Raw genomic sequence first — 26,495 nt, 5'->3', positions numbered from 1 at the left:
CAAATGTCATATGACATCACTTACATACGGAATCTAAAAAATGATACAAATGAATTAATTTACAAAACAGAAACAGGCTCAGAGACATAGAAAACAAACTTATGGTTACCAAAGGGCAAAGCAGGGGAGGGATAAATTAGGAGTTTGGGATTAGCGGATACGAATTACTATATAAGACAGATAAACAACAAGGTCCTACTGTATAGCACAGGGAACTATATTCGACATCTTGTAATAAACTATAATGGAAAAGAATATGAAAAAGAATATATGTATAACTGAATCATTTTGCTGTACACCAGAGACTAATACAATGCTGTAAATCAACTATACTTCAAAAACAAATTAAACTGAAAAAACTGGATTATTTGCGTTTTTATTAAGTTATAAGAGTTTTTTTATACATTCTGGACACTACACCCTTATCAGATATATGAATTGTCAACATCTTCTCCCATTCTGGGGGCTGTCTTCTCACTTTCCTGATAATGCTCAGTGAGCCTAGTAGTTTTTACAACTTTGGTGAAGTGCAGTTTATCTATTTTTTCTTTTGATTCTTGTGCTTTTGGTGTCATGATTAAAAAACTACTGCCAGATCCAAGGTCATGAAGCTTTAAAACTACGTTTTCTTCTAAGAGTTTTATAGTTTTTAGCTCTTACATTTAGGTCTTTAATCCACTGAGCTAATTTTTGTATATGGTATGAGATGGAGGTCCCATGAGCTCTTTAAAGTCTATTAATTTTTTATACTGTTCTAGGTTAGTAACATTTTACCCCAATTAAGCACAAAGAAATGAAAAGACAAGTAAAAGGCCCTAAGTTTTTGAATGAGTCATGATCTAGGAGGGAATTATCAATACTTTTAAATGCCTTTCAGGTTAACACTTAATGACACTTCTTTCCTATAGGCCCTAGGGCGTAGGGGGAAAAATCAACACTGATAATTGACTTTTTAAGGCATAAGAGTTACATTTTTTTTCAAGGTGCACTTAATTCATTAAGCTTTAAAATATGCTTTGGCTACTCTACTATTTCCAAATATATCTTAAGTGAATCCTGATTTTTAAGACATTTTTAAAATGAAGCAAGACAAAGAGGCCCTTAAATCATTCAGGAATTGATTTCCAGCTCAGTTTGCTAAAACGCAGCAAAATTCCATACATATATATGTATGACTGCCTTTAAAAGGAACATTAAAAACTGGCGCTGCTTCATCCACAAAATAAGAATTATCTCTAATCTTTCTGAGGTTCCCTGAAAGGCATGGATGCCAGGGAACACAGCTTTTATAGTAGTGAGTGTAGAAAAAGTAAATTTAAAACACAGCAATAATGGGACAGTGGTCTCATTTTGTACAAATAAAGGCCTCAACAACATTATCATCACCATCATCACCAACCCCCCCGCACCACCACCACCACAACACACTGAAATGAGGTCAAGGTAACTACCATGATTCGGGTCCATAAACTGACATTTTGCAGAAGAGCCAAATGTTATGCAAATCTATAGGCTAGAAACATAAATCTCCTTATTGCATTCAGCATGTGTGTCTGGTTTTAGGAAAGATCGAATGCCAGGGCTCACACAAGGGTACTCACAGGAGAGAGTTTCTGGATGAGGTCATGGGCAACATGGACAAGGTTCTTGTCTTCATGGAGACATTTCTGAAATTTTTTGCTCTCCTCATCTTCTAGAAGATCAAAATCAATGGCCGCATCCAGTAAGGCCTGAATCAACCCCTTCCAGGATTTCAGGGCTGGGACCTGGGGTGCGACCGCAGCACTGATGCCTGTTCCAATCACCAGCACGAGCTCCCGAGGCTTCTTCGCTTTCAGGCTTGGGAGCAGCTTCCTGAAAAAGTCAAACAAATGAGAGGACTGGGAACGTCCAACAGACACGAGGCACAAAGACCATCCAAAGCCACGGTTTTCAGCTCTAACTCCTACAGCCGCAAGGATGACAAGCACAGGCTTGACGCCTTTCCAAAGCAGTGTGAGCACAGTAGTGCCAGTGCGTGTTGAGAAGGTAGTAACCCTACTGTGGAAATCCTAAAGAGCCATCGTAAGACCGATCTTCTCCTTTGTAGTCCTCTCAACCTAAGAAAACCCGGTATCAGGAAAAGGTCCAACTATCACCACTCAGTTGAGTTTTGGTAACTAAACTATATTTTGAACAAACATAAATTTCAAAAAAAACATGTCTGATTTGATTTGGATTCCAGAGAGAAAAGAAACCCCCCACATGTCAAATTCCTATTGTTGAGAAATGCAAAACAGGAGATGAAAGAAAAGCCAATAAAAAAAACGTAAGCCCAAAGTTTGTGAACACGAAGACGAAAATGAACATGACTAAAGCTGAGTATGACATAGTCAAATATGGGAACACATTTGCCTTCGGCTTTGTTCTAGATATCCTCAAGCAGGGAAAAAAAAAAAAAAAATAGTGGCCAACAAAATTCTGAAAACACAAAAGCCTTACATACCTAAATAAAGCAACAACTATTCAACGGATATGACGGAAGGTGGAAAACATTCCTTTCTTCCCGTGATAAACACTGAGTTCTGTCCTGACTTCTGTGTGACATAAGTTTTGTGTTTTGGTACAAATTTTTGTGTTTTCTTTTTCCACGCCCCCTTCATCCTGAAACTATATTAAAATCTGTTTGAAATATGTTTACGCACTTTAATTTAAACACATGCTGATGGCATGTGTTTTCCTAAGAAACCGCCCTTCTCGACCTTTTGCTCACATAATACAATGAACAGAAAAAGGATTTGCATGTTGGCATAATGCAAGAAGGGAAAGGTACTTTTAGCCTTGAGAAAGCTGGTTTTGAAGAAACCACCTCTAGAACTGCCTTCCCTATTCCCAATTCCATGAAAAACTCATAAAGCACCATACACATGGAGTCCCTGGCTGCAAAAGCTTAGTCTGCTGGGGAAGACTGATAATAGACATTAGAAGCAAACAGTGAAAAATGCATTTAAGTTCAAGGGGATCAAGAAAGTGAAGCGCACACAAACATATACTTAAAATTTCTAGAAGGGAGGGACTAGCAGATGCAAACTACTGCACATAGTATGAATAAACAAGTCCTATTGTACAGCACAGGGAACTATATTCAATATCCTTTAATAAACCATAATGGAAAAGAAAAAAAAATTTCTAGAAGTATTCATAAGAACTGTAAATAATGGTTAACTCTGGGGATTGAGGAGAACAGGGATTTTTGCTTTCCATTTGAATGTGCTGTACTATTTGAATTCTTTACCTCATACATTATAGATCTGAGATGTGATTTTTCCAAATTTAAGACTTCCAGTTAAAAGGGAAAAATTTAACAGCTATGTTTCACCTCTGGTTCTTCCTAAAACACTAAGTAGTAGTAATTTTTTAAGAAGGCATACATTCATATAAAGCAGAATAGGAAAAGATGACAAAAATAGGAAAAGTAGACGAAAGAGGTCAATAGATTTTAGAAGCGGTCAAGTAGGAGCTGATCCCGTCTGCAGAAGCTTGGAAATGTTCAGGCACAGCTGAAGGTGGAGGGTCAATTCGCTGCAAGGCTGTGTCAGAAGTGGTCAGAACTCTAGGACAGGAGGCCTGTCCTCCAGAGAGCTTCCACCAGAGGGTTCTGTATCTGAGAACACCGTGCACAGCGTGGGGAGGGGGACTGTGTACATTCTGTATGAGAAATATGAGACTCTCCCCTGCCCCCCTCTCCTAAAGGAAGACTCCCAGACGTTGGCAGTCAACCTTATGCCTGCACCTCAACCTCATGGGGTCAGGAGATGGGAGGAGTTCCCTTTGGGGAAAATGGCCAGCATGAGAGGAAAGACCCACAGAGTCCAGCAGGCTGTGGAACCTGGCCCATGCTTGTTACCCACAGGGAGGCCCACCAGCCACCAAGCCCCTCGTCACACACACAGTCTCCATTGGCTTTTCAGTGTTTTCTCTTAAATATGAGCAGAAAAATAAGGGTCACCTTACCTTTGAACAAAATCCCCAGCATGAGAGTTATACCCAAACAAACCAGCAGATAGAAAGGAACTTGGGGGAAATAAGAGACAATCTGGGAAAGGGGAGAAAAACTGAAAAGGAAACAGTGACATCCTGACATAGATTTTTTTTTAAAATGGCATCTGTGCAACAGAACAGGATGCTATAAAAAAAACTGGGCAAACGAAAAGATTTCTTATTTCTATAAAAAAAAGACAGAAATAAAAAATTCATAAGGTTGGGAGATACAACTGAGAAAATCTCTGAGAAAGTAGAATGATAAAAACAAAAGTGATAGAAAGCTGTAAGAAAATTAGAGACTTATCCAAAAGGCCCAACATCTGAATACCAAGAATTCTACAAAGACAGAATACAGAAAGAACTGTAAAGGAAATTATCAAATAAGTAACCCAGGAAAATTCCTCCAAAGTGAAATTATTAGTAGCCTGCTTGAAAGAGTTACCTGATATCCAGATTCATATGAAGATGTATCATTGTGAAATTTCAGATTACTGAGAATAAAATAACCATACTTACAAGTTTCTAATAAGAAAAAGAGGTCATATAATACAAAGGACTAGGAATTAGAAGAGAGTGGCTATTGTGGCAGGAACACTTACGATGTTAGCAGAGAATGGGCAATGATTTCATTAGCTGTAAGGAAAATGAGTCCGTATCTAAAGTTCTACACTCAGCCAAATCATCAATGTAAGAGTACGATAAAGACATTTTCAAATGTCTCCCAAAACTTTTCTCCTCTGAATCCTTACTAAGGAAGCTAACGAGATGTTTTTCAGCAAAATGAAGGAGTACACCAAAAAGGAAGACATAAGATCCAGGAAACAGAGGATCCAATACAGGAGAGATGTGAAAGGAATTCCCAGGGTGACAGGAAAAGAAAACGGCAGACAGCAGCAATGTGGCAGGCCTGGAGCACAACAACTGCCCAGAGGGAAGGACCCATGGAGCAGCTTTAAACTTGCACATTACTGACGTGTGTCAGCAGATTAGGAGATTTACGCTCTATCACAGAGTTTGAATTTAAATTGATAGGTTCAAAGAAAACAAAGCAAACCAAAAAAAAAAAAAAAAAAAGACAATCTTTAATAACCTGGAGGAAAAAATGGACAAGGAAAGAAACATAATAACACATTAGGCTCAGCTATGAATACTATTTATACAGTCATACAATGTAAATATTAAACCAAAAATTGTGATATAAAACACACTAGGAGGCTGTGAGGAGAGTCTATGGTGTGTTTGGGGAGGGCAGCTGGGGATGGATGAGGGGAGGATTCAGGACAGCAAGCCTAATCCTTACCTTCCATAATTAGAAACAGGTAAAACCCAAAACTAAGAAACAGCAGTACACATACAGTATTAAAATTCTGGATGTAAATATTAGAAGAAACAGACAAAGTTGAAAGTGATTACCTCTGAGGAGGAGGTGAGGCACTATGAGCCTTAAAGAACTGTCTTTTAAAATTATATACATTTCTGACCTTGACAAAAAACAGAAATTAAATGCAAAATAAAAATAATTTTTATATGAAGGCCAATATTAATTAGTGATGCCAACTGGGATGTAGGGTAAGTTTGTTATTTTTCATTATCTATCATCAGCTGTGATTTCCTCTGTTCCTCGGATCCCCTTCCCTTGTTTACCTGGGCTTTTTGGTGGGAGGTGCGCCATCACTCAAGAGCTCCCAAATCTGGTCTATATCCGAGGCCTGGCTCCCTGTAGAAGCCATCCAGTTTCTAAAAGAGATTAAACACCACGGACCACAATTAGATGTGTAAAGTATATCATTCAAAATAGCACATGCGTTAAACAGTTTTAATAAGCTGTACATCCTAAAAAGTGTTCTAGAGGTATAACCGGCTTAACGGAAATTCATTAATTAATGTGTCCCAAATTTAAGGAATTAAATTCATCCAAAGGAAAGTAACCTCAAAATTATGACTTTGGAGCTCTATATTGTTATCCAAAGTATACAGATATATATAAGTTCTGAAGGCTTCCCCTCCCCCTCCAAAACCAAACAAAACCAACATCAACTCATGTCAATTGTTGGCCATCACTTTGTGGAGCCTAAGAAATACCTGCTATTCTCCCATGAGACAGGCTTGGGGAAGACTTTGAGGATAAAAATAACCCACGAGGATTTCCCTGGTGGCACAGCGGTTAAGAATCTGCCTGCCAATGCAGGGGACAGGGGTTCGATCCTGGCCCAGGAAGATGCCACATGCCGCGGAGCAACTAAGCCCGTGCACCACAACTACTGAGCCCGCGTGCCACAACTACTGAAGCCCATGCACCTAGAGCCCGTGCTCCCCAACAAGAGAAGCCACCGCAATGAGAAGTTCACACACTGCAGCAAAGAGGAGATCCCACTCTCCGCAACTAGAGAAAGCCTGGGCACAGCAACAAAGACCCAAAGCAGCCAAAAATAAATCAAAAAAAAAAAAAGATTTAAAATTAACCCACGGGTAAGTGTGCTAAATGCCCCCAATTATCCTTTACTTTCGCCTAAAGAAATCACTGGCTCAAGAATAGAATAATCAATACTAATTTGCTGATTGTTGAACATCCCTTGTTGCTGGACAATTGTGTCCTCACGGGCAGTGAGGCATGACTCTCTAGCTAAACAAAGACTGGGTTCTGAGACACTATGAAGAATGGGAAAGGTATTACCAAGCAATTATATTCAGGTGATAACTAGACAAAGTGAAAGAATTATCGTGGATTAGAATAAGACCAATAAAGAGAAGTTTTAACTGCTCAAAAGTTTACTAAACTTGCTAAATATAAGGACTGTTAATTCTAAAATAGCAATACATTAAATATTGTCCCCCCCAATAAACAGAAGACAATACATATTACCAGAGTTTTGGACTTTTTAAATTTATATTTATTTATTTATTGTTGGCTGTGTTAGGTCTTCGTTGCTGCGCGTGGGCTTTCTCTAGTTGTGGTGAGCGGGGGCTACTCTTCATTGCCGCGCGCGTACTTCTCATTGCGGTGGCTTCTCCTGTTGCGGAGCACGGGCTCTAGGCGTGCGGGCTTCCGTAGTTGTGGCACGTGGGCTCAGTAATTGTGGCTCACGGGCTCTAGAGCACAGGCTCAGTAGCTGTGGCGCACGGGCTTAGTTGCTCCGCGGTGGGTGGGATCTTCCTGGACCAGGACTCAAACCCGTGTCCCCTGCATTGGCAGGCAGATTCTTAACCACTGCACCACCAGGGAAGTCCCTGGATGTTTTATTACCTTACATTGTCAGTACTTAGAAACCAAACTACTAATAATTACTTGAAGCTTGCTGTTTTATCAGAAAGCTTTTTTCTTTCTTAAGACATTTTTAAAAGTTTGCTGAATTAGTTTTTCTGGTAAAGAGAAGGCTAATTTCCTCAACTCATATTCCATCACACATACTGGAATTCTTTGGTATCATAATCACTTGGAAAATAGGGACCACAAAATCCTAACAGTGAGTGAGGAAGTAGACCATCTTTCCAGTCAAATCTTTGGTTCTGTTGGTGAGAAAGCTGGGGCTCAAGAGAAGACAGATGAACTACTTAACTCAATAAACCTTGCCCTACCTTCATAATCATCTGAGATGCTTGTTAAAAGTATATATTCTTAAAGTCTATTAGTTAATTTAAAAGATAGTATATGTTCCCAGGCTCTACTCCTCAATTACTGAACGAGAATCTCCACAACCTTCAGGGTTCTTATGATGAGACAAACAGGGAACACCTAACTGAAATGCAAACCATTTCCCCGCAATCCAACGTTTTGCTAAATAAAGGATGCACACCACATGCCACACTCCCTTCTTTTAATGTACACATCACTTATTACAGTCTCACAGCTTCCCAGTTGCCAATACCAAGAGTTAGGAGTTAACTGCCATTAAAATATCTCCATGAGGTTTTTATTTCTCTGAAGTCTACCTATGCTCTAGACTGGAGAAGTCGTGGCAGGAGTGGGAATTTCTACCACATATGTGACAACCCAGCAGTTTGGGGATGTTTTTTAAAACAACACAAAGAAAAGTGTATATGCTTATGCTCTTTCCTTAAATATGGCTCTATAAACCCATCTGCAATCTGGACAAACTACACTCATGTAGAAAACACTGTGTCTTGAGAAAGCTGAAAGTAAAACATAGAGGAAAGTTAATTTAATGTTCATTAAGTTTTGAAGATGGACATCTTCATAATCCAATGTTTAATTCAGCTACTAAACCAGAGTTTTAACTCTTATATAGTGTTTACCACGTGCCAAGCACTATTTACAAATATTAACTCATGTTATCCCCATAACCTTATGAAGTACTATTACTGCCCCATTTTAGTGATGAGAAAACTGAGGCACAGAAAGGCTGGGTACCATAATTCAAACCAAGGCGATATGCCTTCCAAGTTCATGCTCTTAATCGCACTATTACAACCTAAAAACATTCTCCAAGTATTAGCTTCTCAGCTTTTTTCCCCCCGTTTTTAATTTACAGTCCAAAACTATCAAAGAACGGAGCTCCCACATTCTAGAAAGCAGATTTACTTGAAATAATTGTGATGCTTCGTAGCGGCTACATGATTAGGTGCTTTGTTGATGCAATCACGGCAGTTGGCTAAATTCAGGAGCTGAATGAAGCCATTTTTTCCCGGTGATAAGCACTACTTGTCACGTACCTCCCACCACCACCAACCTACCAGAGCCCTAGATCGGTCCCATCATTTTCTCCTGGAAAGTAGGCAAGGTCATTCTGCTGGATTCTCTTTTCTGACAGATGGTCAATTCTTAGTGTCAACACCTGAATACTAAGCTTTTTAATTTTTTTCTTTACAGAGCCAACTGTTATGAAGGTCCATTCCATCTACATAATTTAAGAGAATTAAATATGGCCGACAACTCTTGACAAGTTGTTACTGGAATGTTCTCGGTCCTCTTAGGAACTGAGCGAGAGGTGATTCAATATGCCCACATTAAATCTGACCATACATTCATTCTGTTTTCTAACAGGATAACATCTTTTCTTCAGTCTAAAAGATGCCTCATATGATACAATCTTACATGTATACCTCAGTGACATCTAAGCATAAACCGTATCTTATTCCTTTTAGAGTGTTATTTCAGGAAAAAAAAAATCTATTTTACCCCATTGTTTACTCTAAACAATCTGCAGGTGCTGCTGAAGAGGTTCTAAGCTAATTGCGAAAACCTTGCACAGAATTCCTAATATGCAGCAACTAGTTCACACGTTAATTTCTTTATGTGATCACTATTTGAGTTTTCATTTTAGTGGGACTTAGCAGAGGTGGAAAAAGCTTTTCTGCCACAAGAAAACAAAGGCAATTACCTGTGCCAGTGTCTTCATTACCCCAATTACTGCTAATAAGCCACTGAGAAATCCTTTAAGGCCAAAAGAGTTCAGCAAAATAAAACTTAGACGTTCGGTAAATGCCAAGACAAGTCACCTCATTAACAAACTTTTTAAGGCCTAAGTCTTCATATCAGATAGGATACTTCTACCTTGAAATCTGTCAGCTTGGCAAGAAATAGAATGCTTATATCGGGTGGGTGAAAAAGGGAAAAATCAAGGCAAGTGTTCTAGGAAAAATCCATTAAGAAACATGGAAAAGATAAGAGAAAAAGGATTGGTTATATGAATGAAATTAAGATCATATAAACTAGCAGTTGTAGATTTGAAAACATGAAAGAATTCCAGCTCCTCCTTTCACAACATCTTGGTGCTAGCGAAGATGGCAAAATCTGGCTGCTTTCTTCATGGAGGGATGAGAGTGGGGTCTCCCAGCCGCTCTCCTCACGCTGATCCGGGGGTCTCCCTGTGCTTCCAGCGTGTGGTCTTCAGCCCAAACAAACCACTGACATGCCAGAAGGAACACAGAATAATACACTTTCAGATATGGGTGGATGGAATAAAAAGGAGAGAAAAGTTCTAATGATGGCATTTTTGCCTGGAAATAAAAGATCTACAAATGACTAGCTTGCAAAGATGGTACATTTCTTGTTTTAAAAGATCAGTTGTATTTATAGCAAGCTTTCCCCTCTTCCATTAAAAATAAAAATAAAATAAAACAGTGACTGAAATAGAGACTGGTTTATTTCTCTATCATAAACATAGAAAAGGGTTAACTTTGTTTTTTAAGGGAAAAGACAGTCATCCTCCGACTTGGAAGAAACCAAGCCCCTCTGATTGTGGCTTTTGGACTAATTTCAACACATCTGTTTTTTTTAGCAACTATGGGAGACGAAAGAAGAAAAAGATAGCCAGTGTAAGGTACTACAAAAGAGCACCCGACAAGCTTGTTGACAATGTAACAAATTAACTAAAATAGTTTACTAAGGCAGTTGATGAATTCAGTTCTATAATGTAGATTGCAGCCTATCCTATTTGTTTTGTATAAAACAAAATTTCCATTTTCTTCCTTCTCATTCATACAAAGAAATGGAACTGATATATAAGAACTGTATCTAGATGTGCCAGGATGTGATCCCTCTGTGTACCCCAGTCTTGAAATCTTTCCTCTACCTCTGGTTAACCTAGTTTGCTCCTACTTTTATCCCTAAATTGTATGTGCCTGACACCCTCTACCTTCTGTTAGATAAGATCTGTATCACACTCATTTCCTGAAAATTTGCTTTAATACAGTCACTGACAAAATGCCAGATTGATACCACTTATTCTTGGGATTTCACCAGCAAACAATGACCTATCAATGAAAAATGTGAGAATGAACTCATAAGATATAGGGTTTCTGGAAAGACTTTAAGGATTGAGACGTATAATCACAAATTCCAGAAAGCCTTTTAACTCAAGTCCCAAAATAAACTACACTGGTATTCCAGGCTCAAGAGCTGAGATGTTGTTTATATCATTTATTTTCAATTATAAAACCAAAGTAACACAGCATGTACAGGGAACAAAAGTGTTTCAAGAAGGAGTAATGGAACATCCAAATTAAAATCTGCTTTGAATTAGAAGTTGGTGATGGAAGTTGATGATTTTACCATGCAAAGAATGATAACTAATAAATTCCTTCTTTGTCACTGCTTTCCCTCCTGTGAAGCTTCTGAGAAGCTTGTATCTGAGACAGTATATCCTGAAAACAATGACACATGTTGCTAAGGAAGGAGACTTTAAAAATATTTAATAAAAATATTTTCCATGGGGACTTCCCTGGTGGTGCAGTGGTTAAGAATCCTCCTGCCAATGCAGGGGACACAGGTTCAATCCCTGGTCCGGGAAGATCCCACATGCCGCAGAGCAACTAAGCCCGTGCGCCACAACTACTGAGCCTGAACTCTAGAGCCCGCGAGCCACAACTACTGAAGCCCTTGCGCCTACAGCCCATGCTCCGCAACAAGAGTAGCCACTGCAATGAGAAGCCTGAGCACTGCAACGAAGAGTAGCCCCCGCTTGCCGCAACTAGAGAAAGCCTGTGCGTAGCAACACAGCCAAAAATACATAAATAAAATAAAATTATAAAAAAAAAAGAAATATGGTCTTTATTAAAAAAATAATATTTTCCATGTATCAAGTAGTACGATGATACAAACAATTTCATCACAAGCGACCTAGGCAATTCATTAAAAATAAGATTAAATAAATCTTCAAGGGTAAGATTTTACATTCTAGCCAGTCCTTGAAAACTGAAGTCCCCTATTAAGACAGTGTGAATTACGAATGGCTGGACCCTCAACTGCTTGCTTCTCATGCCACCAAGAGGACACACAATGTGCCACATACAGACGTAGGTTCCTTCAAGTCTGGGCAAGCTCAGGCCATGTCACCATTATAGAGGATTTCTCTATGAGCTGAAATTTGACAAGTTGTAAAGAAGGGAAGACTTTCCTGTCATAATAAAAATTAAAATGTTTAGTAAGAATATCCCACCTAGTTTCCACTCCTTTTTACTTTCTTGAGGATTTCTGACTTAAACAGCACTGAGTTTGAAAAAATTTTTTTCAAGTTGCATTTTGACATGGAGCTTGGCAAATGTTATGGTTAAAAACTTCAAGTGTAGCTGAATGTTAATAGTGATTAAGTGAACTGTCAACACCGTGTGAGACATCTCAGAAGTCCATTGTGGCCATGTAATCCAAAACCCGTTCACAGTAAAACCAAGGACAGAATATAGGAAAGATACACAAAATAGACCTGTCTTTGCACACTATCTTAAACTGACATAACGGATAAAAAAGAACTGAATAGACACCCATCTTGGGTTCTTAATTATGTTTAAAACTCAATTATCAAAATACCCAGTAAAGAGGGATTTCGCAAGAAGCTTGCTGTGAGTGCATTCAATCTTTTCATTCTGTCATTCAACAGAGATTAAATGTCTATGAAGTGCTCGCTCCTGAACTTCCCACTCAGGATGGCAATGGAACTGGAGGTCTACAGAGGTCATGGCATTTCCTTTTCAAGAAAAAGAGGGCAGGGCTTCCCTGATGGCGCAGTGGTCGAGAGTCCGCCTGCCGATGCAGGGGACACAGGGAGCCGCTGGGCCCGTGAGCCATGGCTGCTGAGCCTGCGCATCCGGAGCCTGTGCTCCGCAACGGGAGAGGCCACAGCAGTGAGAGGCCCGCGTACCGCAAAAAAAAAAAAAAAAAAAAAGAAAAAGAGGGCAGACCATTACCTTTTGGGGTGATGCTTATGCAGTCCTATTTAAAAGAAGGAGAGAAAAGGCCTTGCAAATTTTTCTAGGGCCCGTCTAACTCAGTTATATTAACCTGTACCATTTTCCTTTTTTACTGTGAGATGAATGTAGAATGTTTTGTTTCAGAAAGTCAAAGACGTGTGCTTCTCAGCATTTTCTTTAGTGATCATACCTCATATTTAACCTCATGGGAAACTAAACTCAAAACAATAAACAGCAATTTCGCAGAGAGGACTCAAGTATGAAACAACCATGACAAATTGGGAAAGGAATCAGTAAGAAAGAAGTTTAAGAAACCACAAAAGGATACTCTGAAAAATAAAATTCAGAAACATGGGAAAAGATCAGTTATGGGCAAGTACGGCAGAACACCTCCCTGGATAAACTAAGCCTGGTTCTTCATAAAGAATACTGTGTATGCAAAACAAAGATGATACTGAATATACACACCAACACAATACACTTGACATGCGTGCAACTGTGGCAGCATTCTTCTATATTAGTATTGATCACATAACCTGCACCCCAACCCCGCCCAAGTACAAACGCCCCTCCCCGTCTCCTGCCTCTTGTCTGTAGAGAAGTTGAAGTCTCCCAGGCCTCTGAGTCACAAAGGAGCAGGCTCAAGCAGCTAACGATTAGGACAATAGAGTTACAGACTCAGTGTCTGATGCATGTTCCTGAGTGGTTTTACAGATACCATAACTGCCACCAGAAGGGAAAGGCTGACTGCATGATGACCAGACTGCACTTGTGACAGACCACTCCATCTTGAGCAGTACGGAATCTACGGCTAGCACAGCGCCAAGAAGTGACTTTAAGAGAATGGGATTAACACTACTGCTGAAAATAATCTGCATCTTTGTGGGCATCAAAATAATTGTAGCTTGTTCTGCCCCTGTATGGAAACGGGCAACTACAACTGTGAGAAAAGAGATGCTACAGACCCATGTCAACATCTTCCACTCTAAGAATACGACACCCTACGTCAGCAGGAAGAACAGAAGACAGACCTTTGCCCATGATCCCACAGAAATGGAATGATGTTCTGACAAGTGGGGATTTGTAAGCAGCATTTGGCAGGAAAGAGCTCTCTGCAGGAGGCCTCTTTGCCTTGTCACTAACCTTAAACCAGCCCCCAGCGCCCCCCACTCCCCCCACCCCAGCTCTGCTCATCTCCAGCCCTAGTACACCTTTCAGATCTTTTGACCACGTGATACCTTGCCTAATCCTAGTCTGTTGGTTCTTTCCATAGATCAAAGGAGTAGAAATGAAGAATAAGTAACAGATAACCAGATCTCTTCCCCAGCTTCCCCTTCAGTAATCCGGCAAACAAACTGTGAACACGATAGCATCTAAAGAAAAATCAAGGGAATTCCCTGGCAGTCCAGTGGTTAGGACTTGGCGCTTTCACCGCCATGGCCCAGGTTCAATCCCTGGTGGGGGAATAAGATTCCCACACGCTGCACAGCTGGGCAGGGGGGCGGGGAGGGATCATCACAAGACATCAGCAAGCCTGCACACAGTGGGATGTCGATGACTGTGACCCGCTACGTGAATGACTGACTGGGATTACTTCCCTTTTTCCCTTTAAAAACTTTCACAGCCAATCAGAATCTTTGGAGATGGTTTTGGGGGGACACTGAGTCCACCATCTCTGCAGATTGCAGGCATTCTATAATTAAAAGCAACTTTCCTTTCTACCAACATTTCTCTCTCTCTTAATTGATTTCTGAGTGGCCAGCAGCCAGACCTGATTTGGTAACAGGACCTTATGAAAGTAGTGTGCCTGATTTAGGTCGCAAACTTAAGAAACACATGGAAACTCTCACTGAGTCAAAGAACAGAAAATATAGATCACCAAATGAAAATGTTAAAAAAGGATTTGGAGCAACTGAGCTTGAAAGAAATAAGGGAGGTGACCAAACCTACTCTTACAGGGCAGTTTCTCCCAGACTCGGCCCAATGTTCACCCCCATCACTGCCCCTCTTGGAGATAACGTGCATTTGGCACCTTTGCCATCCTTTGCTGTAAAACAAAGCCTTTGGCTTTTAACCTGAGATCTCTAAATTGGAAAGGTAAATTTTCAGCTTTTACTAAATGCTAGGTCATATGAGCTTGTGATCTAACATCAGTTTCTCATTCACAGAAAAAGAGATTTTTTGCTTGTTTGTTTAGTTGCCCTCTGAAATGAATTTAAGAAACTTTCGTGTTACTTTGGAATTACCTAAATCAAGTTAAGACATGAGTCAGGGTATTTATAGATTACCACCTGCAGAGCATTCACAGAATGAAAATTCTTTCCCTAATTTATTCACTTATTTTGGCTTATGAACTTTTGAATTTGACTGAGATGCCTGTTCCTAAAAGGCTGAGGAACTCCCTCCCTCCCTCTAGACCTGCTGGCTTCTTTACTGTTCCTCAAACAGGCCTGGAGCACTCTGGCCTTGGGGCCTTTCTTTGTATGACTGTTCCTTCTGCTGGATCTTCACCACCTCCCTCCCCCCCGCCGCCCCGCAAATCCGCACAAGTTTCCAATCCTCTGCTCAAGTCAGACCTTCTCAAGGATGCTACCCTGACCACCGTATCTGAAGCTGCAGGCTCCTCACTCGCTGTGTCAACTGCTCTGCTTTTAATTTCATAGCACGTACCACCCCCAGTATACCAGTTATATTTATTAGTAGTATAATAAAGATATTAATTACGCTTATTATTTGCCATCTGCCTCCTCCCACTGGAATATAAACTCCTCAAAGGTAGGGATCTTTGTTTAGTTCACAATGCAGCCCGAGATGCTAAACGGTGCCTGGCACAGAGTAGGCACGCAAATACTTACTGAAATGAAGTAACTGAAATCTAAGATGTTGCTCACGATCAGAATTACAAGAAAGAAATTTATCATGCGACAGAGAATGCATTTCTAATTAAAAGAAACACTCTGTGACTGCTTTTAATGCAACTAGGACCATAAAAGGCCATTTCTTTTTAAAATGGAACAAATGGGAAAAGACAAATTCCTGTGAAAATTGCGTGCACAGTAAATCAACATTCAGGCTATCATTTTTCAGATACACCAACAGTCACAACAGGGAGTGAAGGTAATCTGATTCCAGCAGGCAGAAGAAGGATTTCAGACTTAAAAGTTTTAAGACTATCCCTCTGACACTAAATGAAAAATTTTAGACGTAAATCATTTTATTTTTGTAACTCAAGTTTCTGATATCTAAGATGTAAACTGATGTAGATCCTTAACGCAGGAACTCTTTCTGGCAAACAACTCAAGGATCTTAGTATTTAGGGCTAAGAAATCAGTTTCTTTTATTTAATATATTAAATCTATCCTAAGTGTTTTACAACTAGAGAGGAAGAAAGTCTTTTGTAGCAGCAAAAGGGATTTCAAAACACAAATTGGATCAAGTCATGGTTTAAAATCACTCAAAGGCTTCTCGGGGTTTAATAATACAAAACTCCTCATCCTGCCTGCAAGACCTGGCCTGGCCTCTCCAGTCCTCTTGACAACATCCCTTCCAGCCCTCAGCCTCACCCACACAGAACACACCACACACCTTCCCGGCTCACACAGTCTTTGCTTAGAGTGCTATACTCTGCCAGTGAAACAGGAGGGAAAGGGGCAGGCACCACCTTTGAAAGAATAACATAGCCTGAGGACATGACATAAACTGATTAGAACCAAATGGGTCCAAGATGGCAGACAAGTCGACTTCCACTACACCTTGAGCCTCAGTATACACTCACCGTAACACAGCAGCAAGCTAAATGACACACCCACAGGCGCCATGACAGTTCCAAGGATCCATAAGGATCAAAAAGTGGGCGGTGGCCCCATCCCTGGAAATCCCCGCCCCTTCCCTAAATAGCTGGAATACTCCTCCCACTCATTAGCCTATGAAATTATCCACCCCTATAAAAACTGACAGTCCCATACCCTGGTGCCTTTCTCACCTTCTGAGATGGCCCACACTCTGTGCAGTGTGTTTCTCTCTAAATAAATCCACTACTTACCTATCACTTTCTCTCTCACTGAATTCTTTCTGCAATGAGACATCAAGAACCTGAACTTCAGTAAGTCCTGAAAGCAGGTGTGTGATCTCAGTTGGAAGACTGTGGGTTTTGGCTGGGTTCAGTCCCAATCAGGATTTAGGCTGGGTTCAAGTCTCGGCATGTGAGTTCAAGTTCCTATCTGAGTTTTACACAGTTTAAAAGCTACATGCAGCGAATTCTCAGTCCCCTGAGTTCTTCCTCTGGCCTGGCACGATTATATTCTGTATATGCTGGTAGAGTTTAAAATGACTGGAACTGTACTAGCCACAGCAAATCCACTGGTTTGCAGTCACAAGTTGTTGAATTTTCATGTTAAAATACCTGTTAAATGCCAGGCATTGGGCTAAAAGTGATACTATTACCGCATCCAGTTCACCTCCGACAAACACCATGCAGTGTTTACAGTGAGCCAGGCACTTTTCTGCACTTTACAACGTTCACTCCTCTATGAAGCAGACACCATCACCGCCACATGTCACAGATGTCACAGATAACGGAGGCACAGAGACATTAAGTAACTCGCTAGCGGTCACATGGCTATTTATTACACAGTAGATACGGGACGCTGATGCCAGAGTCCACGTTGTAGAGACACAACTCAATACTGTCTCACCAAAGATGACTAACGTCATACCCTTAAGGGCCAAACCCTTGAAAAGTCTCCATCTTTTAGCGGCAACGGAACTGTAAACATATACTTACCATTATGGCAAAATTCAATGAAATAGTTGAGACTTATTTTCCTTTACCTCTTGGAAGCATCTGACACTTAATTCCATTCTCATCTCCCCTGGATACTGTGTTTTCCTGGCCTTCCTCCCAACCCTGTAGGGAAAGCTCTTCTTCCTCTGCCCATTCCCTGAATGTGGACTGTCTTCATGGCACCATCTGAGGCTCTCCAGTTTAACCACTTTACCTACTCCCTACTCTCCCTACCCCACTTACTCTGATGGTTTGGCCTCCAACGAGGCCAACTAAATGCTAATGACTCCCAAATTTGTATCTTCAGCTCAGATCTCTCCTGTGTTTCAGACCCATGAGATACCTACTCAGAAGTTTCATTACAGCCCTTCAATACTCAAACATACTTTTAGACAGTCCTATTTCAAACTTAAAGATCAAAACACAGTTCAAAAACCTGCTCCTAATCATTGGAGGACTCTGAATGGCAGAAATAATCTCTGGGAGATAGGATTACAGGTGATTATTTCCTTCTTTCTGTCTCAAGCACTAACACAAGTATTTATTGATTTTGAAAGAACTGTCATCTACTTTAGGAAAGTTCTTGCAAGTACCTTCCCTGGATCAATCTCAGTAATCCCTCAAGAACAAGAGAATGATGGATCAGTGGGAACGTAGGAAAGTGGCTAAGCTTGTAACTGTAAACTAGCTGATGTTCCGTTCAGGGTATTTGGATTTCTTCCTAATAAAATTAACTGAAAAATATTCTCTTTGATCTGTAAATGAACTGAGGGATGAAAGCACTGTTTAGACCTGAAACAAGAATCTGAAAGCTCCAAAAAGAGGTTATTATCTGCCACAGAGGCCCACCAGAGCTAGAAAGACTAGGCTGATAGAAGAAACAGCTTTAAAAGCATTGCTTTGCAGAGCAGGCGGCATCAGTCTTAAAAAGTGGCCAGTGAAAATAATTAAGGAAAAAAGAAAGATGAGAGAAAAACAGGTTAGGGAGACCTAAAAACATACTTTAATAAAGAGCGAAGGAGGTCAATGTAAGACTGAGGAGTCACAGGGAGAGACAAGAGGGCTGGATGGCCTGGGCCCCGAGGTGGGGACAATGCATGCGGGCGGAGGGAGTGGGGGAAGGCACTTCTGTTTTCTGAGAAAACGAACAGGTTGCATGTAGGCACCCAGGAATAAGTTTAGGGTACAGCGAAGTAGAAAGAACAAGTGATCCCATTTGGTTCTGTGAAGAAAAGCAGTTTTCAGGAGGAACTCTTGGAGCAAGTGTAAGCATCCCGGTTTCATGCTGACATCAATTCAAAAAACTGTATTCTTAAGAGTCTGCCCCTGCTTTTACACCACACGTTTTCTTATACGTAAATCCCCTTCGGGGTTTTTTTTTTTTAACTTTTCTTCCTTCATTTACCTTAGTGTCTTAGTAAAATTAACTTTTTAAAATACTAAGTACTTGTGGATTCACCCAAAGAGCAGCAGAGCATGTTTCTAGAACAGAAGAAAGAGAGAAGCAGTGCATTTCTAGTGACTGAGGCCAGTGGGCGAGTTGGGGTGATGGAACCGGAAGTGAGCAGAGGGCTGGACCCTCCAGGTCCCCGTGGACATGCCTTAGTGGGGTCTAGAGAGCTGTGCTGAAACGCTAAGTTCTTATCACATTCATTCTGGCAATAGATCTCAAACCTGCTCCAATGCGGAGGGCAGGAAACTGAAAACTATAATGGGCTCTCATTAAAGCTGTCATATCCATATGACAAGAATGGATATTATGAAAAATGATCAAAGGAAAAGAAAAGATCGGGAGAAAAATCACAGGAATCATAGAAGAAAATGTCCCAGGATTGAAGGACATGAATTTCCAGAATGAAAGGGTCCACGGAGCACTCGGAATAGTCAATGATGAAATGCCTGCACCAGGGCACATCATCGTGAAACTCCAGACCACCAGGGACAGAGAGAGTATCTTCAAACTTCCAGTGAGGGAGAGAAGAGAAACCAAACCAACAAAGCAAGGTTTCTTAGAAAAGGTGTGAACCACCACACCTCCAGGGCACTTACAGATACCGGGAAGTACAACGAGGCCTTCAAAACTCTGAGGGAAAATTATTTCTAACCTGGGACTCGATTACACTTCCAAACTATCAAACAAGTTTGTGGGCAAAATAAAGTCTTTCAGATACTTCTTAGGATGTAAGATGTGAGCCAAGAAATGGGATGGCATGGGGGCCAGCCCAGGAGGAGAATAAAGGTCAGTTCCTGCATGATACTGACAGGAAGCAGCAAAAGGAGGAGGAAGGTGATGCAGGGCTCCAATAAAAAATGGAAGTGACACATTTGAGCCCAGAGATAATGTTACTGATATGAATGTGATTAATACATTAGAGCATTTGGAAAAAAATTAACATAGGTAAGTGAAATAACCAGGCAAACGTGAACCTACACACGTGGCACAGCAACGTAGGATCACCTGGCTCAACCAACGGTGGACGACATTGGGCAGAGGTATAAATACAGGAGTGTCTGCTGGGCGGGAGGGAGGGAGGGAGACTGATTCCTGGGCCCTAACTCAGCATTCACGGAATCAAAATTTCTAGAGGAGTGATCTGTAGCTTTAAAAGTACCTCAGGTGATTCTTATCATCAAGCAAGTTGGGGAAATGCTGACTAGTACTTTGGGGTCAGTAAACTTAGAGTGGATTTGGTTTTCTGAGTCAGTTAACAGTGCAGCTCTCTTTATAACAGCTAGTGTAAGTCATTTTCATTAAACCGACAATAGCATTAGAACAAACACAGCATATTCCAATCGCTAACAATTAATACACACATACACACACACACACACCCAATCCACATCTTTTTATATGGTCAATTAATCTATGACAAAGAAGGTAAGAATACACAATGGGGAAAAGACAGTCTTGTCAATAAATGTGTGGGGAAAACTGGACCGCTACCTGCAAAAGACTGAAAGTGGGCCACTTTCTTACACCATATACAAAAATAAACTCAAAATGGATTAAAGAGTTAAATGTAAGGCCTGAAACCAAAAGCTCCTAGAAGAAAACATAGGCAGTGCACTCTCTGACCTTGGTCTTAGCAATGTTTTTTGGATCTGTCTCCTCAGGCAAGGGAAACAAAAGCAAAATAAACAAATGGAACTACAGTACATCAAACTAAAAACAGCCTTTGCACAGTGAAGGAAACTATCAACAAAACAAAAGGCAGCCTATGAATAGGAGAAGACATTTGCAAACAACATCAGGTAAGGGGTTAATACCCAAAATATACAAAGAATTCATACAACACAACATCAAAAAAGCCCAAACAACCTGATTTAAAAATGGGCAAAGGACCTGAATAGACATTCTTCCAAGAAGATATACAAATGGCCAACAGGCACATGAAAAGATGCTCAACATCACTAATCATCAGGGAAATGTAAATCAAAACCACAATGAGACACCATCTCATACCTGTCAGAACGGCTATCATCAAAAAGACAAGAAGTAGCAAGTGTCTTTATGGTGAGAATGAGAGAAAAGGGAACTCTCGTGCACTGTTGGTAGGATTGGAGACTGGTGCATCTATTACAGAATATTGTACAGAGGTTCCTCAAAAAATTAAAAACAGAATTGCCATATGATCCAGTGATTTCACTTCTGGGTATTTACCCAAAGAAAAAACACAAATTCGAAAAGACACATGCACACCAGTGTTCACTGCAGCATCATTTACAATAGCCAAGATATGGAAGCAACCTAAGTGTCCACCGACAGATGAATGGATAAAGAAGATACACACACACACACACACACACACACACACACACAAATATTACTCAGCCATAACAAAAAAGAAATCATGCCACTTATGATAACATGGATGGATCTAGAGAGTATTATGCTAAGTAAATAAATCAGAGAAAGACAAATACCATATGATCTCACTTACATGTGCAATCTAACAAAACAAAACAAAATGAAAGCAGACTCACAGATACAGAGAACAACAGGTGGTTGCCAGAGGGGAAGGGGGGTGGAGGTGGGGGAGAAATAGGTGAAGGGTACGAAGAGGTACAAACATCCAGTTATAAAATAAATAAGCCACAGGGATGTAACATACAGCATAAGGAATATGGTCAATAATATTCTAATAACTTTGTATGGGGACAGATGGGTAACTAGACTTAATGCAGTGATCATTTCATAAAGTATGCAAATATCAAATCACCATGTTAGCACACCTGAAACTAACATACCACTGTATGCAAACTATATTTCAATTTAAAAAAGCCACATCTTTAACTTACTGATGAAATTTTCCAAATGCTACAGAAAATAGGTTTATTCAACTTAACGAACTATCTGTTGCAAAGACCTTGAATTTCTCTAGGGATCCTCATATCCTCTTTTATCAACATGGTTGAATAATGCCTCAATTTTCCATTGTCCATGTTCTGGAAACAGTTTCCAGGTTCACCCTTCCAGTGTATATTCCTTTTCCCATAAGATACTTGGTCATCTTCATTTATATACATGCTACAAAATACACAGCTCTTTAAGATGTTGAAAATGCTCCAATGTAACATTCTTGTTTTATAATCATAAAATGCTGACTAATAATGTGAGTACCTACTACACAGTAGGAACCAGATATACTTATCTTGCTGCTCGTCACAACAATCTTATCAGGTAGGTATTATTGGTTCCATCACACATATGAAGAAACTGAAGCTGAGAAGATTAAACGCTTGTAAATAACAAAGCATGATGCAAATCCCAGTCTGTTTTTGAAGCTCATGCTGTTTCTAAAATACTAAGCCTGCCTCATTTCCTGCAAGCACTGGAATTTCAGCGATCGTCAGGTTGTTTACTCCACCCCCCTTTTTGGACGAGAAATTTAGGGTACAAAACTTTGAAGTGATTCCCCTAAATGGCAGAATGAAACCAAATTCCATAGCTCTTGACTCTTACTCTATTTTTATTCCACAAATCTATGCACTGATGCTATACTAGGTGCTGGACAGGGCTAGTATTTATTGAGCAGTAACTACGTATGGGGGCTCTACAGGGCTTTAACCTGCATTAACTCACTCGATCCTCATGGTGGTCTTAGGGTAGATATTCTTCCCATTTTACAGGACAAAAAAAACAAAAGTGAGAGAGATTAAGTAACTTGCACAAGGTCACACAGCTAGCTAGTGGCAGAGCTGGATCTGAAACCCAGCCTACATGACTCCGAAGTGCAAGCTCTTAGCATCTCCAAGGTTTACAGTCCACATTATCTCTTCTGAATGCCCATATGGTTTTAGTCTAATTAAAAGTGTACACATGATGTGTGGACCCTTCTTTCAACCTGATGATTCAAACAAATGAAGTGTTAGAAAGTGAGACCAACAGGAAAATCTGTACACTGACTGGTTGCTTGGTGATACCAAGGAATACATTTTTTAAGGTGTGATGATGGTATTGAGGTTACGTTGAAAACTAGTTCTTATCTTTGACAGATACATACTGAAGTGTTTACAGATGAAATGATTATTTCTGGGATTTGATTCAAAACCATTTGGGAGTTTGGGGTGTAGAACAAGACTGGCCCCTGTGTTGGCTGGATGTATTAGAAGCTGGCTCATGGGTACATGGGGTTTATTAGAGTTTTCTCTATCATGTAAACGTTTGAAAATTTCCACAATTCAGAAAGAATGCACACACACACAAAAAAGAAAAAGATGAGAAAAACCATGTTACTTTAACAGTATTTGGGAAACAGAAATACGAATGATTTTCCCCCACTCTACTTTTTGTATTTTCACATTTTCTATATTACTTTTATAATGGAAAACATAAAATAAGCTACTTAAAGAAATTCCCCCCCCAAAAAAAGAAATTCCCTATCTTCTAAAAATAGGCAGAGCAAGTCTGCCCATAATCTAATGAGGTCAAAGCATCATGACGAAAGCATTTCCCACCCCTTTATCAGTTAACTACCATTCACACACTTTAAAAAAAGCCATTTTTTAAGGACAAGTATGGTCTTTAAATATTAAACTAGCCAAGTGCATAAAGGCACATAAGGGCAAAACAGATTAGACACAGACTTAAGAAAAATAATTATGGTAACTAGACTTGTGGCAGTGATCACTTTGTAGTGTGTATAAATGTTGAATTATAATGCTGTACAACTGAAACTTAAATAATAATAATTTAAAAAAGAAATTAACCCCACAAACCAGATATGGTCAGGTAAAAATGGGTTACATTTCAAGGGATAATTAATATATAACATGCTTTGGTTTAAAAAAAAAAAAAGACTAACTAGTGATACAGTTCCTCTTGATAGTTAGGCAGAGTTTGGGACAAAGACTTTGAATGTGTAATGCTGACCTTCCTAATGGTCACATGGGCCACAGGACAGGGATCTCCTCGCCAGTGTATGGCCAGGTGGGGATGGGACAGCCACAGATCACAGGCCAGCTGTCTTCTGTGGGTCGCCGCCAGTTTTCCTCAGTGACACAACAATAATTTCCTTGTGTGTCACAGTACGAAAAAAGTTTGGGAAGCAGTGTTAAAGCTAGACCTGCCCTGACATTGCTCAAAAGCTGAAAAAAAGTGAAACAAGGGGCAACAGTACAACGGAATCTCTTTGAAATGCTGGCATGGAAAAAAGAACTAACACACATGGTATAGGTCAATACCATTGTTTTCTATTTTTTTTTCTATCTGCACTCCTTTCCACAACCCACCTAGGAAATCTGAAGGTGTATTCCAGCAGCACTCAATGAAGTAACCTCCAAACATAAATGTTAGCTCAGTGGCATAAGGTTAAATTGTGGGGACAGGATTAAAATCCTGGTTCTCTGTGCCAATGCTAAATGTACTCAAGGTTAAGTCTGAAATAAATTCCACTTGTTAAGAAAGAGAAGCACTTAAGTGTCAGTGGAAAATCTTGATAGAAGCTTAGAGCTAGTAAGGATCTTCTTTTAAAAGACAAATAACTGAAGCCCAAATTACTCGCTCAAGTTCACAAGCAGCTGAACTGGGACCAGGCCCCAGATCTCCCAGCTGCCGACAACTGCTCTTTCCAGGGCACCTCCAGAGAACTGCTAATTGCTTCTTTGAATCTCTCTAAAGCCATAAAACAATATCCAAGTACTTCCTGCTCCTCAGGGAAACTGAATCGCTGGTTAATCTGCAACTAGCAAATCGCTGTTCAAGGAACCAGAATTTAACCTCATGCCACTAATTAACCTTAAATTTGGGATATTTAGACACAAGTTCTTTTGTTAGTCCCTGTTTGTATTTATGAAATAACAAGAAGGCTTTGTTGTTCTTGCACAGGTTAGAAAATATCCTTAAAAACAAATTATCAAGTTCTTCTTTATATGGTTATGGGGGGGCACATATTATGATATATCAAGATCTAGGTAGATAAGCCACGTTCGTACTCTGTAAGAATGAAGACACCACTAACAGAATTTCCCTCCTTATACTGAGAAAACCGTCCAGATAAGAAGAGTCCCCAACCAAAAAGAGAATATGAGATTAGTGCAGAAGTGGAAAAATGCGCTATCTAAAACAGGATTACCTGAATGAGGAAGAGAAAGGAGGTAATATATATCTTTACATAAATTCTTGTGTACTGAGAGCAACTCTATTTCAAATCAACAAGTGGCCAGGCTCAAAGGATAAACAGTAAGGAGCCAAACTTCTGTACCCACATTGGCTAAAGCTGTACTGTGATACCAAGCAAACAAAAACTCTGAATTCTTCAAATTTCTCTTACAAAGTTTCAACAAGAAAAACCTAAAAGTTCCTTCTCCAGAAAAAAAGAGACCAGTGTTTTTATGCCTAGGCACTATAGTGTGTGCCTTGGGTTAACCTGAAACCCAAGAACACAAGCTCTGTGTCACTGACAATGACATCTGAGTTGGTTCTTCATTTTGTTTCCTGCCACAGAAGGCCAATTCTGCAGGAACAGGGGTCACTTCTTGAATGCCATTAAGGACAGGTTAAGGCAGAAAAAGGCTCCCCAGCCCCCCCCCCCAAAACCATAAAAGTCCTACACCTAAAACAGGCTTGTAATTAATGTAACGATACGAATTTAAGTCCTGATGTCCAAATTTCAGAGTCCCTGGAAAGGAGTCTTCACATACTTATGTAACACGTGATGTGTGACTGCTCAGTGAAATTAGAACCTGGGTCTGGGACATTATCAGTAAAAGGTAGTAATTCTCAACTTCTCTAGATCTGTGTCTTTCCTGGGAATTTGCAGGGGGGAAAAAACAGTAGGAGAGAAGCTGTTTCTCAATCTGCCTTCGAATTCTTCACATTTATACCCCGATCACCTCTCTTATTACAGAAACATACACAGGTCTTCTTTCCCCCTCTTTACAAATACATGTACTCCTACCTCCAATCTTTAGGTCAAAAATAGACAGAAATTAGATCATTCAAAATGTTCAGACACACCTAACCCATGCCTCTGACGCACTTCAGCCAGCCAAGGGATATTTGTGAATTTACTCTGTACCAGATGCGGGGGATAAAAAAAATGAATGAGTCCTTAAGGCACTCACAGTTCAACAGCAGCTGTCAATAGTACATCTTGACCTGTACAACTCAAAACCAATTCACACTCAAAGGACAGTACAGTGTAGGGAAAAAGACCAGTGAACGGGGCTTCCCTGGTGGCGCAGTGGTTGAGAGTCCGCCTGCCGATGCAGGCGACACGGGTTCATGCCCCGGTCCGGGAAAACCCCACATGCCGTGGAGCGGCTGGGCCCATGAGCCATGGCCACTGAGCCTGCGCGTCCGGAACCTGTGCCCCACAACGGGAGAGGCCACAGCAGTGAGAGGCCCGCGTACCGCAAAAAATAAAAAAACCAGTGAACGAAGCACAGCCTTTCTACTGAGCACTCAGATTGCAGCTTCCTAGCTGATTTCCCAGTTATCAAAGCCCTCTCCTTTTCAATCTGTCCTGCATTCAAATGCCAGATTCATTTCCAGAATTCCACTTCCAAGGAGTCTCTCTCCTGCTCTAGCATCTTCAAAGAC

The 26,495-nt window shown here is 40.4% G+C and overlaps 1 protein-coding gene across 4 annotated transcripts in view; it reads right to left on the bottom strand.

Moving 5' to 3' along the window:
* SIRAL1 (SIR2 antiphage like 1) overlaps positions 1-26,495 on the bottom strand; it is a 46,379-nt gene that overhangs the window by 18,584 nt on the left and 1,300 nt on the right. For all 4 annotated transcript variants that reach the window (XM_022556185.3, XM_022556181.3, XM_089915801.1 and 1 more), the window contains exons 2-3: positions 5,668-5,760; positions 1,602-1,854 (exon numbers count right to left, since the gene is read on the bottom strand). In XM_022556185.3, the coding sequence (XP_022411893.1) occupies positions 1,602-1,854; positions 5,668-5,753 (339 nt within the window). In that variant the 5' untranslated portion in view covers positions 5,754-5,760. The remainder of the gene's footprint in view (positions 1-1,601; positions 1,855-5,667; positions 5,761-26,495) is intronic.

This window comes from Delphinapterus leucas, chromosome 7 (genome assembly GCF_059928025.1).
Source record: "Delphinapterus leucas isolate spDelLeu-1000000601 "Yukka" chromosome 7, BTC_Dleu_Yukka2, whole genome shotgun sequence".
Lineage (NCBI taxonomy): Eukaryota > Metazoa > Chordata > Mammalia > Artiodactyla > Monodontidae > Delphinapterus > Delphinapterus leucas.
This window is presented reverse-complemented; position numbering and strand designations above follow the sequence as displayed.